Source organism: Periophthalmus magnuspinnatus, chromosome 21 (assembly GCF_009829125.3).
Source record: "Periophthalmus magnuspinnatus isolate fPerMag1 chromosome 21, fPerMag1.2.pri, whole genome shotgun sequence".
NCBI classification, from domain to species: Eukaryota; Metazoa; Chordata; class Actinopteri; order Gobiiformes; family Gobiidae; genus Periophthalmus; species Periophthalmus magnuspinnatus.
Window position 1 is genome coordinate 32,600,788 of NC_047146.1, and position 20,251 is coordinate 32,621,038.

Consider the following 20,251-nt stretch of genomic DNA (forward strand, 5'->3'; position numbering starts at 1 on the left):
GACACCGGTGCCACGCGTCTGAGAGCCATTATCCAGGTTTATTGCGTCGATTCAAAGGTGTTTTGGGATTTTTAAACGGGTTTTGCAGCCGTTGTGTTGACAGAGACTCAAAAAGCGAAAGGAAGGAACAGGATTTTGGGCAGAAGTCTCCAAACTGCGCACTGGATCGGGGCAGAGGGGCCATGGCGCAGTGGCAGAAGGTGCTGAAGTTGGAGCAGTGTTTACAGATCCGTGTGCGCCACCTGTACATGCACAGATTCCCCCTGGAGGTGCGCCGCTGCCTGAGTGACTGGGTGGAGGCTCAGGACTGGTGAGTGCCGCCTGTGCCATACTGTCCCTGTTCTGCGCATGCGCGGTTTGTACAGGTCTGATTAAAGTGGAGCCTAAGCAGAGGAGAGCAGTAGAGCTTTAATGTAGTTACTTTGACCACTAGGCCTACTTGAGTATATGTGTTTATTGAAGTAACAGTACTCGAGTAAAAGTTGTGGCTCCTCTTCTCACGGTGAGTAAATCTACAAGTAACAATATGAACTGATGTCAACATTTGTGTTTCTTACTCCTTCAGATATGACAGAGGGGCCCAAACTTTTTTTATCGAGGGCCAAAATCATATTAAAGCTGAGGGCCAGACGGTGTGCAGTGTGGTGCTTTACACACAGTCTGAGCCCTGTGTGTTAATAACACCTGACACATGTTTATTTTAGGTCTGTGTCACACTGTGATGTTTGAGGTTATAGTGGTAGAAATAGTTTAATGTTTAATTTTAATTTAAAAGTTCTGTTTATGATCCATTGGGCCGGTTCAACACGAGGCCTGAGGGCCAATAAAAAAGGGTCTGATGTGGCCCCAGGGCCATAGTTTGGACATACTCACACATGTGACTTAGTTTGTGTCAGTTCTTTGGTCTTGGCCGTGTTAGTAGTTGGAGTCTGACTGATTGTATGGGGTGGGCTGTAGGTGGACTCAGGGGCGACGGTGGCTCAGGGGCGACGGTGGCTCAGGGGCGACGGTGGCTCAGGGGCGACGGTGGCTCAGGGGCGACTGTGGCTCAGGGGCGACAGTGGCTCAGTGGTTGAGTGTTGGTCCCAACCTGAAGGTCGGAGGATCGAGTCCCGCTCAGACCAAGTTCTGTCGTTGTGTCCTTAGGCAAGACACTTCACCCACATTGCCTAGTATGAAAGTGGTGTGTGTGTGAATGATGGTGGAGGTCGGAGGGGCCGATGGCGCAGATTGACAGCCTCGCTTCTGTCAGTCTGCCCCAGGGCAGCTGTGGCTACAGTAGTATCTTACCATCACCAAGTGAAATGAATGAATAATGAGTCTAGTGTAGAGGCTTTGACACGACTGTGAAGAGCTTTACAAGTGTAAGACATTATTATTATTATTATTATTATTATTGTTATTTTTGTCATAATGTAAAAAGATAATAATAATAATTGTTTTTACACTGATCAGGTCCAATCAGCCCAAAGCTCTGGTCTCAGGAGGTTAAGTTATTCTTACTTGTGTAGTAGTAGTTTTTTTTTTCTTACTTGAGTCATTTCCTGGACCAGTACTTTTACTTCTGCTTGAGTAATCATATTTTGTAGTAATGTTCCTGTGACGTGAGTACATTTTTGTCTACTCGACCCACCTCTGCCTCTAAATTAAAAAGATCAGCTGTCATTTTATAGACTTACTGAGTCACGTGCTCCAGGTAAATAGACTGTAGGCTGAGGGGGGTAAACCAGAGTGTGCTGGACTAACCAAAACTCTACTGAGGATTTGAGTTTATGCTACTCCCAAATGAATAAACCTCAGGTCCATGTTATTTTAGTAAATGTTAAAGCCTAGTTTGCAAATATTTCAAATGAGACCCATATATCCTCTCACCAATAATGGTTTTACTTTGAAATTTCAATGATCATAAAAGTAATGATTCATTTTTATTTCATCTGCACTGAAAAGACGATCAAATACTCAAAATACTGCAGTCCATTACAGATCGTACTAGAGCACGTCCTGTTAAAGCTCTGCAGAATATTATCCATCTATGTGTCTGACCTAAACTGCACTCACAAGACTACACCTGCAGGCGGAGTTCATGCAAAAACAGAAAAATAAAACAATATATTGACATAAAGACCGATTAATGTTGTGAGTCATGAGTTTAATCTGACTTTTTACATATAAACACCAAAAAAAAAAAAAATGTTCAGCTCACTCACTCACTCACTTGTCGTTTTTCATCATCTAAATAAAATAATGATTCGACTAACACAGATTTTGGTGGAGTAAGACTCGATTGAGCGATGAATGGACTAAACGAGTGTGACATAATTGTGCTTTTCTTTAGGGAGTTGGCCGCTGCAGATGAAGCCACAGCCAGGACGCACTTTCACACTCTGCTTCTGAAACTGGACGAACTCGTCAAAGAATCTCTGTACAACAGCCGAACTTTAACAGGGCCCGACTTCTCTCTGCTCCAGGACCACCTGTTGGTAACTTAAAGGGGGATTATGGGACTTTTCCTGTGTGTGTGTGTGTGTGTGTGTGTGTGTGTGTGTGTGTGTGTGTGGAGCATCTTAGTGATTGATTGTTTATTTCTTGACTCTATGGAGAAGGATGAAGGACAAATTTAAGGAACATTCAAGGCAAAACAATTACAATCTCCACAGGTTCAAGCATCAGAAAAGTTACACAATAAACTCCACATTTATTTATCCCAATGAAAATATTCACACAATATTACATCAGCCACACACATAACACACACACACACATGTCGTGTTTTGTGTGTAAATGTCGTGTTTTGTGTGTAAATGTCGTGTTTTGTGTGTAAATGTCGTGTTTGTGCAGGTGCAGTTCGAGCGCTCTCCTCTGGACATGGCGTCCAGATTGTCTGAATGTTTACGAGGAGAAAAACTCGTCCTGGATTCATGTGAAATCAGCAAAGTGAGACTTTACACTTGAGTTTATGTACAAAAATGACTTCATTATGAATAAACACAAGTGGAAATGAAGAAACATTAAATAAAACAATAAATGCGGTAATTAATCAAAATATAAATGTATAAAATCATTCATTCAGAAATTTTCTTTCTTCTACATAATCCCATATTCATATTTCTGATGTTTTCTGTGTGTATATAAAATAATACTTTTATACATAATATATTTATAAAATAATACTTTTCTATACAATATAAAATATTTATAAAATAATCTTTTTATTCATAATATAATATTCTTATAAAATAATATTTTATACATAATGTAATTTACTTATAAAATAATACTTTTATACATAAATGCTACATTTTTTTCTATAAATATTTTAAAAATCATTTAATTTACACATCAATTAATTCTTTTCTTCTTTTGTACTTGTATTTATTCTTAATTAAATAATTATCTTTTATTTATCTTCATAACTAATGTTTTCTTCTCCTCCTCATTCTTCTTCTTTGTTTATTTATCTTTTTCTTCTTTTATTTATCATATTTTTATTTTATTTATTTATTTAAAGGACAGAATGCAGATGCATTAAAAAGATGGCTGCACCAGATTTAGCAAAATGCTCATTTCCATCTGTCGTCCTGTGTCACAAACATTAAAAACAAAACAATTCACATATAAAAAGTGCAATAGAAAAGACAATGTACAAGTGTGCACAATTTAATACATAGTGCAAACTACAAGTTATTAAAGTGCAACAAATATCAGAATAAATACAGTGTAGTCGCTGTCAGATGATACACACGAGGGAAACATCTGATGGACAAATACCCGTCTGGTATAGTCAGTGTGGACAGGACTGATGGTGAAGACAGTTTTTAACAGCCCCTGAAAAACTGTGATAATCTGCTATGTTCTTAAGATTTTGTGGAAGCCCGTTCCATTCTTTGATGGATTTAAAAGAGAATGCAGATTGAGAGAAAATGGACTTTCTTATAGGAACACTGCAGTCACCCCTGGACACAGACCTTCACACTCTGCTTGTCGAGAGCGAGGCTGTACATACGTCTTTAGTGGGGCAGCGTCAGGCGAGATTTTATTTATCTTTCTTTTTCTTCTTTTCTTTATCTTCTTTTCTTTATCTTTCTTTTCTTTTTCTTCGTTTCCTTTTCTTCTTTTATGTTTCTTTCTTCATATCTGTTTTCTTCTCCTTGTTCTTCTTTTTTAGTTGTTTATCTTTCTTTTTCTTTTCTTTATCTTCTTTTCTTCATCTTTCTTCATATCTCTGATTTATTCTGTATTTTTACATTTTATAAACACAAAACATCAAACATTGAGTGAGACGTGTGTCGTGTTTGTCGTCACTTCATCCAAAACGCAGAGACGATTTACGAGCGAGGTGTGTGTTTTGGCGCTCGTCTGTGATGTAACTCTCCGTGTGTCGTATCTGCTCGCCGTGTCCAACCAGGAAGTAACATTATGTAAACTCGATCAAAATGACACGATTAGAAAAGACTTTTTAGAAAATAGACTATTATCAGACGCACTTATATAAAATAAATAAACTATTATCAGACGCACTTATATAAAATAAATAAACTATTATCAGACGCACTTATATAAAATAAATAAACTATTATCAGACGCACTTATAGAAAATAAATAAACTATTATCAGACGCACTTATAGAAAATAAATAAAGTATTATCAGACGCACTTATAGAAAATAAATAAACTATTATCAGACGCACTTATAGAAAATAAATAGACTATTATCAGACGCACTTATATAAAATAAATAAACTATTATCAGACGCACTTATAGAAAATAAACAAACTATTATCAGACGCACTTATAGAAAATAAACTATTATCGGACGCACTTATAGAAAATAAATAAACTATTATCAGACGCACTTATAGAAAATAAACTATTATCAGACGCACTTATATAAAATAAATAAACTATTATCAGACGCACTTATAGAAAATAAATAAACTATTATCAGACGCACTTATAGAAAATAAATAAACTATTATCAGACGCACTTATAGAAAATAAATAAACTATTATCAGACGCACTTATATAAAATAAATAAACTATTATCAGACGCACTTATAGAAAATAAATAAACTATTATCAGACGCACTTATATAAAATAAATAAACTATTATCAGACGCACTTATAGAAAATAAATAAACTATTATCAGACGCACTTATAGAAAATAAATAAACTATTATCAGACGCACTTATAGAAAATAAATAAACTATTATCAGACGCACTTATAGAAAATAAATAAACTATTATCAGACGCACTTATAGAAAATAAATAAACTATTATCAGACGCACTTATAGAAAATAAACTATTATCAGACGCACTTATATAAAATAAATAAACTATTATCAGACGCACTTATAGAAAATAAATAAACTATTATCAGACGCACTTATAGAAAATAAATAAACTATTATCAGACGCACTTATAGAAAATAAACTATTATCAGACGCACTTATAGAAAATAAACTATTATCAGACGCACTTATAGAAAATAAATAAACTATTATCAGACGCACTTATAGAAAATAAACAAACTATTATCAGACGCACTTATAGAAAATAAATAAACTATTATCAGACGCACTTATATAAAATAAATAAACTATTATCAGACGCACTTATAGAAAATAAACAAACTATTATCAGACGCACTTATAGAAAATAAATAAACTATTATCAGACGCACTTATAGAAAATAAACAAACTATTATCAGACGCACTTATAGAAAATAAACTATTATCAGACGCACTTATAGAAAATAAATAAACTATTATCAGACGCACTTATAGAAAATAAACTATTATCAGACGCACTTATATAAAATAAATAAACTATTATCAGACGCACTTATAGAAAATAAATAAACTATTATCAGACGCACTTATAGAAAATAAATAAACTATTATCAGACGCACTTATAGAAAATAAATAAACTATTATCAGACGCACTTATATAAAATAAATAAACTATTATCAGACGCACTTATAGAAAATAAATAAACTATTATCAGACGCACTTATATAAAATAAATAAACTATTATCAGACGCACTTATAGAAAATAAATAAACTATTATCAGACGCACTTATAGAAAATAAATAAACTATTATCAGACGCACTTATAGAAAATAAATAAACTATTATCAGACGCACTTATAGAAAATAAATAAACTATTATCAGACGCACTTATATAAAATAAATAAACTATTATCAGACGCACTTATATAAAATAAACTATTATCAGACGCACTTATATAAAATAAATAAACTATTATCAGACGCACTTATAGAAAATAAATAAACTATTATCAGACGCACTTATAGAAAATAAATAAACTATTATCAGACGCACTTATAGAAAATAAATAAACTATTATCAGACGCACTTATAGAAAATAAATAAACTATTATCAGACGCACTTATAGAAAATAAATAAACTATTATCAGACGCACTTATAGAAAATAAACAAACTATTATCAGACGCACTTATAGAAAATAAATAAACTATTATCAGACGCACTTATATAAAATAAATAAACTATTATCAGACGCACTTATAGAAAATAAATAAACTATTATCAGACGCACTTATAGAAAATAAATAAACTATTATCAGACGCACTTATAGAAAATAAATAAACTATTATCAGACGCACTTATAGAAAATAAATAAACTATTATCAGACGCACTTATATAAAATAAATAAACTATTATCAGATGCACTTATAGAAAATAAATAAACTATTATCAGACGCACTTATATAAAATAAACAAACTATTATCAGACGCACTTATATAAAATAAACAAACTATTATCAGACGCACTTATATAAAATAAATAAACTATTATCAGACGCACTTATATAAAATAAACTATTATCAGACGCACTTATAGAAAATAAATAAACTATTATCAGACACACTTATAGAAAATAAACTATTATCAGACGCACTTATAGAAAATAAATAAACTATTATCAGACGCACTTATATAAAATAAATAAACTATTATCAGACGCACTTATAGAAAATAAACTATTATCAGACGCACTTATATAAAATAAATAAACTATTATCAGACGCACTTATAGAAAATAAATAAACTATTATCAGACACACTTATAGAAAATAAACTATTATCAGACGCACTTTATAGGAAAAATAATATCAAACTCTTACTCAGACCCGCACTTATATAGAAAATAAAATAAACTATTATCAGACGCACTTATAGGAAAAAAATAAATAAACTATTATCAGACGACAACTTATAGAAAATAAATAAACTATTATCAGACGCAACTTATATAAATAAATAAACTATTATCAGATGCACTTATAGAAAAATAAAGAAACCTATGTATCAGACGCACTTATATAAAATAAACAAAACTATTATCAGACGCACTTATATAAAATAAACACAACTATTATCAGACGCACTATATATAAAATAAATAACTATTATCAGGACGCAACTTATATAAAGAAACTATGATCAGACGGCACTTATAGAAAATAAATAACTATTATCAGACACACTTATAGAAAATAAACTATTATCAGACGCACTTATAGAAAATAAATAAACTATTATCAGACGCACTATATAAAATAAATAAACTATTATACAGACGCACTTATAGAAAATAAACTATTATCAGACGCACTTATATAAAATAAATAAACTATTATCAGACGCACTTATAGAAAATAAATAAACTATTATCAGACACACTTATAGAAAATAAACTATTATCAGACGCACTTATAGAAAATAAATAAACTATTATCAGACGCACTTATAGAAAATAAATAAACTATTATCAGACGCACTTATAGAAAATAAACTATTATCAGACGCACTTATATAAAATAAATAAACTATTATCAGACGCACTTATAGAAAATAAATAAACTATTATCAGACGCACTTATAGAAAATAAATAAACTATTATCAGACGCACTTATAGAAATAAATAAACTATTATCAGACGCACTTATAGAAAATAAATAAACTATTATCAGACGCACTTATAGAAAATAAATAAACTATTATCAGACGCACTTATATAAAATAAATAAACTATTATCAGACGCACTTATAGAAAATAAATAAACTATTATCAGACGCACTTATAGAAAATAAATAAAACTATTATCAGACGCACTTATAGTAAAATAAATAAACTATTATCAGACGCACTTATATAAAATAAATAAACTATTATCAGACGCACTTATATAAAATAAATAAAACTATTATCAGACGCACTATATAAAATAAACTATTATCAGACCGCACTTAATAGAAACTAAATAAACTATTATCAGACGCACTTATAAGAAAAATAAATAAACTATTATCAGACGCACTTATAGAAAATAAATAAACTATTAATCAGACGCACTTATAGAAAAATAAACTATTATCAGACGCACTTATAGAAAATAAATAAAACTATTATCAGACGCAACTTATATAAAATAAATAAACTATTATCAGACGCACTTATAGAAAATAAATAAACTATTATCAGACGCAACTTATAGAAAATAAATAAAACTATTATCAGACGCACTTATAGAAAATAAATAAACTATTATCAGACGCACTTATAAGAAAATAAATAAACTATTATCAGACGCACTTATAGAAAATAAATAAACTATTATCAGACGCACTTATAGAAAATAAATAAACTATTATCAGACGCACTTATAGAAAATAAATAAACTATTATCAGACGCACTTATATAAAATAAATAAACTATTATCAGATGCACTTATAGAAAATAAATAAACTATTATCAGACGCACTTATATAAAATAAACAAACTATTATCAGACGCACTTATATAAAATAAACAAACTATTATCAGACGCACTTATATAAAATAAATAAACTATTATCAGACGCACTTATATAAAATAAACTATTATCAGACGCACTTATAGAAAATAAATAAACTATTATCAGACGCACTTATAGAAAATAAACTATTATCAGACGCACTTATAGAAAATAAATAAACTATTATCAGACGCACTTATAGAAAATAAACTATTATCAGACGCACTTATATAAAATAAATAAACTATTATCAGACGCACTTATAGAAAATAAATAAACTATTATCAGACGCACTTATAGAAAATAAATAAACTATTATCAGACGCACTTAGTAGAAAAATAAATAAACTATATCAGACGCACTTATATAAAATAATAAACTATTATCAACGCACTTATAGTAAAAATAAATAAACTATTATCAGACGCACTATAGAAAATAAATAAACTATTATCAGACGCACTTATAGAAAATAAATAAACTATTATCAGATACGCACTTATAGAAAAATAAATAAACTATTATCAGACGCACTTATAGAAAAATAAATAACTATTATCAGACGCCTTATAGAAAATAATAAACTATTATCAGACGCACTTATAGAAAATAAAATAAACTATTATCAGACGCACTTATAGAAATAAATAACTATTATCAACGCACTTATAGAAAATAAATAAACTATTATCAGACGCACTTTATAGAAAATAAATAAACTATTATCAGACGCACTTATAAGAAATAAAATAAACTATTATCAACGCACTTATAGAAAATAAATAACTATTATCAGACGCACTTATATAAAATAAATAAACTATTATCAGACGCACTTATAGAAAATAAATAAACTATTATCAGACGCACTTATAGAAAATAAATAAACTATTATCAGACGCACTTATAAAATAAATAAACTATTATCAGACGCACTTATAGAAATAAATAAACTATTATCAGACGCACTTATAGAAATAATAAACTATATCAGACGCACTATAGAAATAAATAAACTATTATCAGACGCACTTATATAAAATAACAAACTATTATCAGACGCACTTATATAAAATAAATAAACTATTATCAGACGCACTTATATAAATAAATAACTATTATCAGACGCACTTATATAAAATAAATAAACTATTATCAGACGCACTTATATAAAATAAATAAAACTATTATCAGACGCACTTATATAAAATAAACTATTATCAGACGCACTTATATACAAATAAAACTATTATCAGACGCACTTATAGAAAATAAATAAACTATTATCAGACGCACTTATAGAAAACTAAATAACTATTATCAGACGCACTTATAGAAAATAAATAAACTATATCAGACGCACTTATAGAAAATAATAAACTATTATCAGACGCACTTATATAAAATAACTAAACTATTATCAGACGCACTTTATATAAAATAAATAAACTATTATCAGACGCACTTATAGAAAATAAATAACTATTATCAGACGCACTTATAGAAAATAAATAAACTATTATCAGACGCACTTATAGAAAATAAATAAACTATTATCAGACGCACTTATAGAAAATAAATAACTATTATCAGACGCACTTATAGAAAATAAATAAACTATTATCAGACGCACTTATAGAAAATAAATAAACTATTATCAGACGCACTTATAGAAAATAATAACTATTATCAGACGCAGCTTATATAAAATAAATAAACTATTATCAGACGCACTTATAGAAAATAAATAAACTATTATCAGACGCACTTATAGAAAATAAATAAACTATTATCAGACGCACTTATATAAAATAAATAAACTATTATCAGACGCACTTATAGAAATAAATAAACTATTATCAGACGCACTTATATAAAATAAATAAACTATTATCAGACGCACTTATAGAAAATAAATAAACTATTATCAGACGCACTTATAGAAAATAAATAAACTATTATCAGACGCACTTATATAAAATAAATAAACTATTATCAGACGCACTTATATAAAATAAATAAACTATTATCAGACGCACTTATATAAAATAAACTATTATCAGACGCACTTATAGAAAATAAATAAACTATTATCAGACGCACTTATAGAAAATAAACTATTATCAGACGCACTTATAGAAAATAAATAAACTATTATCAGACGCACTTATATAAAATAAATAAACTATTATCAGACGCACTTATAGAAAATAAATAAACTATTATCAGACGCACTTATAGAAAATAAATAAACTATTATCAGACGCACTTATAGAAAATAAATAAACTATTATCAGACGCACTTATAGAAAATAAATAAACTATTATCAGACGCACTTATATAAAATAAATAAACTATTATCAGACGCACTTATAGAAAATAAATAAACTATTATCAGACGCACTTATAGAAAATAAATAAACTATTATCAGACGCACTTATAGAAAATAAATAAACTATTATCAGACGCACTTATATAAAATAAACAAACTATTATCAGACGCACTTATATAAAATAAATAAACTATTATCAGACGCACTTATATAAAATAAATAAACTATTATCAGACGCACTTATATAAAATAAATAAACTATTATCAGACGCACTTATATAAAATAAATAAACTATTATCAGACGCACTTATATAAAATAAACTATTATCAGACGCACTTATATAAAATAAACTATTATCAGACGCACTTATAGAAAATAAATAAACTATTATCAGACGCACTTATAGAAAATAAATAAACTATTATCAGACGCACTTATAGAAAATAAATAAACTATTATCAGACGCACTTATATAAAATAAATAAACTATTATCAGACGCACTTATAGAAAATAAACAAACTATTATCAGACGCACTTATATAAAATAAATAAACTATCTATCAGACGCACTTATAGAAAATAAATCAAACTATTATCAGACGCACTTATATAAAATAAATAAACTATTATCAGACGCACTTATAGAAAATAAATAAACTATTATCAGACGCACTTATAGAAAATAAACTATTATCAGACGCACTTATATAAAATAAATAAACTATTATCAGACGCACTTATAGAAAATAAATAAACTATTATCAGACGCACTTATAGAAAATAAATAAACTATTATCAGACGCACTTATATAAAATAAATAAACTATTATCAGACGCCACTTATATAAATAATAAACTATTATCAGACGCACTTATAGAAAATAAATAAACTATTATCAGACGCACTTATATAAAATAAACAAACTATTATCAGACGCACTTATAGAAAATAAATAAACTATTATCAGATGCACTTATAGAAAATAAATAAACTATTATCAGACGCACTTATATAAAATAAACAAACTATTATCAGACGCACTTATATAAAATAAACAAACTATTATCAGACGCACTTATATAAAATAAATAAACTATTATCAGACGCACTTATATAAAATAAATAAACTATTATCAGACGCACTTATATAAAATAAATAAACTATTATCAGACGCACTTATAGAAAATAAATAAACTATTATCAGACGCACTTATAGAAAATAAACTATTATCAGACGCACTTATAGAAATAAATAAACTATTATCAGACGCACTTATAGAAAATAAATAAACTATTATCAGACGCACCTTATAGAAAATAAATAAACTATTATCAGACGCACTTATAGAAAATAAATAAACTATTATCAGACGCACTTATAGAAAATAAATAAACTATTATCAGACGCACTTATATAAAATAAATAAACTATTATCAGACGCACTTATAGAAAATAAATAAACTATTATCAGACGCACTTATATAAACTAAATAAACTATTATTCGACGCACTTATAGAAAATAAATACTAGTATCAGACGCACTTATCGACATAAACTATTATCAGACGCACTTATATAAAATAAAATAAACGATTATCAGACGCACTTATATAAAATAAATAAAACTATTATCAGACGCACTTATATAAAATAAATAAACTATTAATCAGACCGCACTTATATATACAAATAAACTATAGCAGCGCAACTTATATATTACTATTCAGACGCCCTTATATAACACTAAACTATTATGCAGACGCACTTATATAAAATAAATAAACTATTATCAGACGCACTTTAGAAATAAAATAAACTATTATCAGACGCACTTATAGAAAATAAATAGACTATTATCAGACGCACTATATAAAATAAATAAACTATTATCAGACGCACTTATAGAAAAATAAATAGACCTATTATCAGGACGCACTTATAGAAAAATAATAACTATTATCCAGACGCACTTATAGAAAATAAATCAACTAATTTATCAGACGCACTTATAGAAAATAAACTATTATCAGACGCACTTATAGAAAATAAATAAACTATTATCAGACGCACTTATAGAAAATAAACTATTATCAGACGCACTTATAGAAAATAAATAAACTATTATCAGACGCACTTATAGAAAATAAACTATTATCAGACGCACTTATAGAAAATAAATAAACTATTATCAGACGCACTTATAGAAAATAAATAAACTATTATCAGACGCACTTATAGAAAATAAACTATTATCAGACGCACTTATAGAAAATAAATAAACTATTATCAGACGCACTTATAGAAAATAAACTATTATCAGACGCACTTATAGAAAATAAATAAACTATTATCAGACGCACTTATAGAAAATAAATAAACTATTATCAGACGCACTTATAGAAAATAAACTATTATCAGACGCACTTATATAAAATAAATAAACTATTATCAGACGCACTTATAGAAAATAAATAAACTATTATCAGACGCACTTATATAAAATAAACAAACTATTATCAGACGCACTTATATAAAATAAACAAACTATTATCAGACGCACTTATATAAAATAAATAAACTATTATCAGACGCACTTATATAAAATAAATAAACTATTATCAGACGCACTTATATAAAATAAACTATTATCAGACGCACTTATATAAAATAAACTATTATCAGACGCACTTATATAAAATAAACAAACTATTATCAGACGCACTTATATAAAATAAATAAACTATTATCAGACGCACTTATATAAAATAAACTATTATCAGACGCACTTATATAAAATAAACTATTATCAGACGCACTTATATAAAATAAACAAACTATTATCAGACGCACTTATATAAAATAAATAAACTATTATCAGACGCACTTATAGAAAATAAATAAACTATTATCAGACGCACTTATAGAAAATAAATAAACTATTATCAGACGCACTTATATAAAATAAACTATTATCAGACGCACTTATAGAAAATAAATAAACTTATCAGACGCACTTATAGAAAATAAATAAACTAATCAGACGCACTTATAGAAAATAAACTATTATCAGACGCACTTATATAAAATAAACAAACTATTATCAGACGCACTTATATAAAATAAACAAACTATTATCAGACGCACTTATATAAAATAAACTATTATCAGACGCACTTATATAAAATAAACTATTATCAGACGCACTTATATAAAATAAATAAACTATTATCAGACGCACTTATAGAAAATAAACTATTATCAGGCGCACTTATAGAAAATAAACTATTATCAGACGCACTTATATAAAATAAACAAACTATTATCAGACGCACTTATAGAAAATAAATAAACTATTATCAGACGCACTTATAGAAAATAAACTATTATCAGACGCACTTATATAAAATAAACAAACTATTATCAGACGCACTTATATAAAATAAACAAACTATTATCAGACGCACTTATATAAAATAAATAAACTATTACCAGACGCACTTATATAAAATAAATAAACTATTATCAGATGCACTTATAGAAAATAAACTATTATCAGACGCACTTATATAAAATAAACAAACTATTATCAGACGCACTTATATAAAATAAATAAACTATTATCAGACGCACTTATATAAAATAAACTATTATCAGACGCACTTATATAAAATAAACAAACTATTATCAGACGCACTTATATAAAATAAATAAACTATTATCAGACGCACTTATATAAAATAAACTATTATCAGACGCACTTATATAAAATAAACAAACTATTATCAGACGCACTTATAGAAAATAAATAAACTATTATCAGACGCACTTATAGAAAATAAACTATTATCAGACGCACTTATAGAAAATAAATAAACTATTATCAGACGCACTTATAGAAAATAAATAAACTATTATCAGACGCACTTATAGAAAATAAACTATTATCAGACGCACTTATATAAAATAAACAAACTATTATCAGACGCACTTATATAAAATAAATAAACTATTATCAGACGCACTTATATAAAATAAACTATTATCAGACGCACTTATATAAAATAACAAACTATTATCAGACGCACTTATATAAAATAAACAAACTATTATCAGACGCACTTATAGAAAATAAATAAACTATTATCAGACGCACTTATAGAAAATAAATAAACTATTATCAGACGCACTTATAGAAAATAAATAAACTATTATCAGACGCACTTATAGAAAATAAATAAACTATTATCAGACGCACTTATAGAAAATAAATAAACTATTATCAGACGCACTTATAGAAAATAAACTATTATCAGACGCACTTATATAAAATAAACAAACTATTATCAGACGCACTTATATAAAATAAATAAACTATTATCAGACGCACTTATATAAAATAAACTATTATCAGACGCACTTATATAAAATAAACAAACTATTATCAGACGCACTTATATAAAATAAACAAACTATTATCAGACGCACTTATAGAAAATAAATAAACTATTATCAGACGCACTTATAGAAAATAAATAAACTATTATCAGACGCACTTATAGAAAATAAATAAACTATTATCAGACGCACTTATAGAAAATAAATAAACTATTATCAGACGCACTTATAGAAAATAAATAAACTATTATCAGACGCACTTATAGAAAATAAATAAACTATTATCAGACGCACTTATAGAAAATAAATAAACTATTATCAGACGCACTTATAGAAAATAAATAAACTTATCAGACGCACTTATAGAAAATAAATAAACTATTATCACGACTTTTTCCTGGAAAACCTCTTCACAAAATCCACTAGAATTTGGATCTAATTCATTTTTCTATGCACAATTTATTTATATTTTATTTGATTTTTTTAGCAGTGCAGCCCGACTGTGACTGAAGAAACTCAAACAGACCTGGACAACAAAGTGATCCAACTGAGGAACCAGACCCAGGTACAAGAATCAAATCATACAATAAACAACCTGTCAATTCAAATTAATTAAAACCACATGAGTTTGTGGCGGTGTTTAGTGGAGTCTCTTATTATCATTTTAAAGAGCATGCAGTTTTGTGTTTAGGCACTGCTTGGTCCTGTCAGTTGTGTAATATTTTATTTTGATTCAGGAAATTGAAGATGAAATCAAAGCAGTGGAAAAGGTGGAATCGATGTACAAAGAATGGAAAAGTGAAGGTAAAAACAAAGGATCTGAATCACACAAAGTGACTGGAGCTTTAAGCCACGCATAGTGTCATTTCCTCATCACAAACGCACCTGGAGTTGTGTTTTGTCTGTCCACATCTGCAAAGCTCAAAACGCTCTGTTCCACCTTGTGATGTCATCGAGTGATAGTTTTCATCTCAACAGCTCCTATTACCTTTAGTCCAGATAAGTGGCTATTCCGGGATTCCTGACATGATCCGAATGATTCTAGAAATGAAGGTGTGAGGAGTTTAAAAACACTTCCTGTATCACCACATGATGACATCACAAGGTGGAGTGTTTTCAGTTTGTGTGTTAAACATGTGTGAATGAAGCCTGAAAAAAATATAACATAGATCAGAAAATATCATAATATATGCCCTTTTAAAAGAAGCATTTTTTACAGTCCAATACATTCATTTTATTTATTTATTTTATTTATTTATTTTAATTTTTTCAGTTCAAAACCAGAATGGACTCGTGACAAGTCAAGAGAAGTTTTTAAATCAACCCAACAGCATCAGAAAAAGAAAAGAGGTGGGGAAAACATATGCACCATGTAACTTTTTCTTTTCGAGGGTACACAGTCTGCTCGTCTCCATGGAGATATTATTGCTTTGCTTGTAATGTTCCGCAGTATGGCATTAAACTAATCCACCTTCCATTGACTTTTATATCTTAAACGTTGAAAAAAATGCCTTTGTATTGTAAGCACGCTCGCCTCTCCACAGATCTGGACGTTCTTTGTCTTGTACATAAATAAAATGATATAGTTTGTAAATATTCTGATCGTTTTTGCTCATTTGTTTCCAGGAGGTGGTTTCGCAGATCGTGAAGTCGGTGAATCTTGCCGCTCTGATTGTTCAAACGTTGGTTTCTGTGGATCTTCCTCGATGGAAACACAAACAGAAAATGTCCTGCGTGGGAAGTCCAGTCTGCACCGGTCTGGAGCGTCTGGAGAAATGGTACAAGTCTTCAGTGTACTATGTGTTTTCCATCATGGTTTGTCGACACGCTGGGGGGTGCTCTCCCTGTATGTCTATGGAGGAATGTTCAGCAGTTTCTACGGTGACACGGTGCACATATTAGCAAACGCTGGCCAAAAATGTTTTAATGCTCAAGAATGCATTTAAACAACATATTTAATTTCAGCAGGAGCTTGTGATCAATAAAAACATTCTTTGTCTCGTTTAGATGTTTGATTTTCAACAAAAAAGAAGAGAGTTCCTCAAAAACCTCGGGCTGTGCGAGCTGGTGTGACTGCACTTTTATGTGAGAGGTGTTTGTTTAGCAGCACAAGCTCTGCTCAGGTCATTATGGTCAGATTGGGTCATAAAGTGTTAACCAGTTCTGCAGTTTTTCCGCCAGTGAACCTGTTTCTATTTTTAAAGTGTTGTAGATGATTTAAGTTATAGTTTTATACTGAATACGTGAGAAAAGTAAACGTCTTTCACACAAATGTCTTTTGTTGTCTCAGGTTCAGTGGTGTGGCACAGACTCTTCTGCAGATCGTCCAACAGTTGAAGAAACTGGAGGAGCAGAGCAGGCCTCAGATCAGCCCCAAGTTACAACAAATCAACTGTTCCACCGAGGCCCTGCTCACCGAGCTCATGGACAAGTACAATGGAACACTACACACAGCTGTACTGGGCCAAAAGCATCACTTAAAGGCTCACTATGTCACTTTTCTACTGGAGGGTCGAGCACCTACTTGTCTTGTCTACAAAGAGATAGAACAGGGATACGTTTTGCCTGAAATGTTCCACAATGTGTCATTAAGCTAATCTATGTCCATGTAGACAAGTAGCTATCACCTCCTTCAACATGGAATGAAATATGTGAGGAACAATAACATCTCCATGGAGACGAGCAGGTGATTGACCCTCCATTAGAAAAGTTACACAGTGCAAGTCTTGATTTGTGAATGTTTGTCCTGATTTCAGTCTTTTGGGGGGAATCTGTACATGAAGTTAAAGAGGAGGTATCTACTTTTGGGGCTTTCTACCGTGTTATAATGTTGTTCTCTCATAAAACCATGTGTGAAAAGGTTTTAAATGTCATCGGTCCATGTTTCAGTAATTTAGTGATCTCTCTCAGGCCTTACTCAAACCCTCCTCACGGTTAGCTGTAAGATCCTGTCCAAAGCTCCACCCACAACCCTACGTCATCCTTGACCCCACACGGCCATTTTTATAAATATAGTTGTCCCTCGCTGTATCGCGGTTCACCTTTCGCCGTCTCGCAGATTTTTTTGGTGTAATTTTACATGTTTTTTTTACAGTGTATGAACGTGCATTGTGTCGTGCGTCCTGATTGGCTGTTGGACTGTAGACCATTGTGTCGTGCGTCCTGATTGGCTGTTGGACTGTAGACCATTGTGTCGTGCGTCCTGATTGGCTGTTGGACTGTAGACCATTGTGTCGTGCGTCCTGATTGGCTGTTGGACTGTAGACCATTGTGTCGTGCGTCCTGATTGGCTGTTGGACTGTAGACCATTGTGTCGTGCGTCCTGATTGGCTGTTGGACTGTAGACCATTGTCCATCAGTCTCCTCCGTGCCGTGTCTCCTGTCCAGTACAGAATGTGTTCAGACAAATTTACATAAACGTTGGATCTCAGTGTGACTCTGAAGTGCTGTACGTTTGCAATTTGTTTTCTCCCCGACAAAACCCACAATGTCGATGAAACGTTCTGCACCGACAAAGACGCCGACGAAGGTTTGAACTTTGAGAGAGTTTAAACGAGAGAGAAATGTGAGAAAATGTTAACGCCTGTGTGAGAAAAGTGTATAAAGTGTGTGGTGAGGGGTTTTACAGACAAAAACAGAGAGAATAATGTAAAAAATAAAGACGATACTTCACGGATTTCATCTATCGTGGGTTATTTTTAGAACATAACCCCCGAGATAAACCAGGGACCACTAAATACAAAAACATGATACAAAATGATACACTATAACTTCACAAACCTGGTGTGATGTGCAGTAGCTTCATTAGTGGGATGGAGCTGATTTCATTGAGATCGAGCCCTGAAGGGGGAGGGACTTAGCACAGAGAGCAAAGGGACTCGGAGAGTCAAAAACAAAAGTGAAAGTTATTAACTGTTAAATTTTGGCCTGATCACAGAAACTGTAAGTTTCAGTTTCAGTGTCGTTAGCGCCCCCTTCAGACAGATATAAGGCAGTGTCCAGCAGGAATCTGACCACAACTGAAGAAGAGACTTGGACAAGCAGACAAACGTCTTTACTTTTGACTTTTACTCTGTTAAAATGTGTTTTTTGGCAAATTTAGCGTTTTCAAAACGATAAAAGGCAACGTGGTGATGTAAATATGTTTTGCGTAGCAGTTCACGCCCCATAGAAGTGTAATACCTCCTCTTTAATCATTTAAAATGATCTCAATGATCAGATATTTGTTGAATCTGCAGTGCACTGGTGGTGGAGAAACAGCCTGTGATGTACAACCAGACCCACAGACCTCTGGTGCTCAGGACCAATGTGCAGTTCAATGTGAAACTCAGGTAAACCACAAGTCCAGGAAGTTTTCAATATTTGTGATTAGTAAATGAGTAAAACGACTAAATATCTTGTTAGTATCAGTTTGACTTGTGTTATCTTAGTCTTTTCTTCAGTGTTTTCGCTCACTGGGCCTCTCATGATAACACATTTTGAAGCATCATATATTTTCTACAGAGAAATACCACGATAAACGATAATATTGAAACTATTGTATTCTGACACAAAGCTGGAGAATCTCAGTAAATACATTTTTAAATAATATCATTAAAATGCCTGAGCTGCAGCAAATAAATATCAGAATAAAGTCATATTTAGCCATAA

At 30.3% G+C, this 20,251-nt stretch overlaps 1 protein-coding gene and 1 long non-coding RNA gene across 2 annotated transcripts in view; both read left to right on the top strand.

Annotated features, from left to right (window-relative positions):
• Window positions 1-20,251, top strand: part of LOC117388999 (signal transducer and activator of transcription 1-alpha/beta-like) — a 36,488-nt gene continuing 16,237 nt past the window's right edge. Inside the window, exons 1-7 of the mRNA XM_055230409.1 lie at window positions 1-310; window positions 2,336-2,480; window positions 2,839-2,934; window positions 16,089-16,166; window positions 17,228-17,379; window positions 17,892-18,032; window positions 19,840-19,932. Coding sequence (XP_055086384.1) covers window positions 183-310; window positions 2,336-2,480; window positions 2,839-2,934; window positions 16,089-16,166; window positions 17,228-17,379; window positions 17,892-18,032; window positions 19,840-19,932 — 833 coding nt within the window. The 5' untranslated portion in view covers window positions 1-182. The remainder of the gene's footprint in view (window positions 311-2,335; window positions 2,481-2,838; window positions 2,935-16,088; window positions 16,167-17,227; window positions 17,380-17,891; window positions 18,033-19,839; window positions 19,933-20,251) is intronic.
• LOC129457285 (uncharacterized) lies at window positions 16,102-16,906 on the top strand. Its single transcript, XR_008649172.1, has 3 exons — window positions 16,102-16,166; window positions 16,339-16,405; window positions 16,875-16,906. It is a non-coding gene; the product is annotated as an uncharacterized LOC129457285 (long non-coding RNA).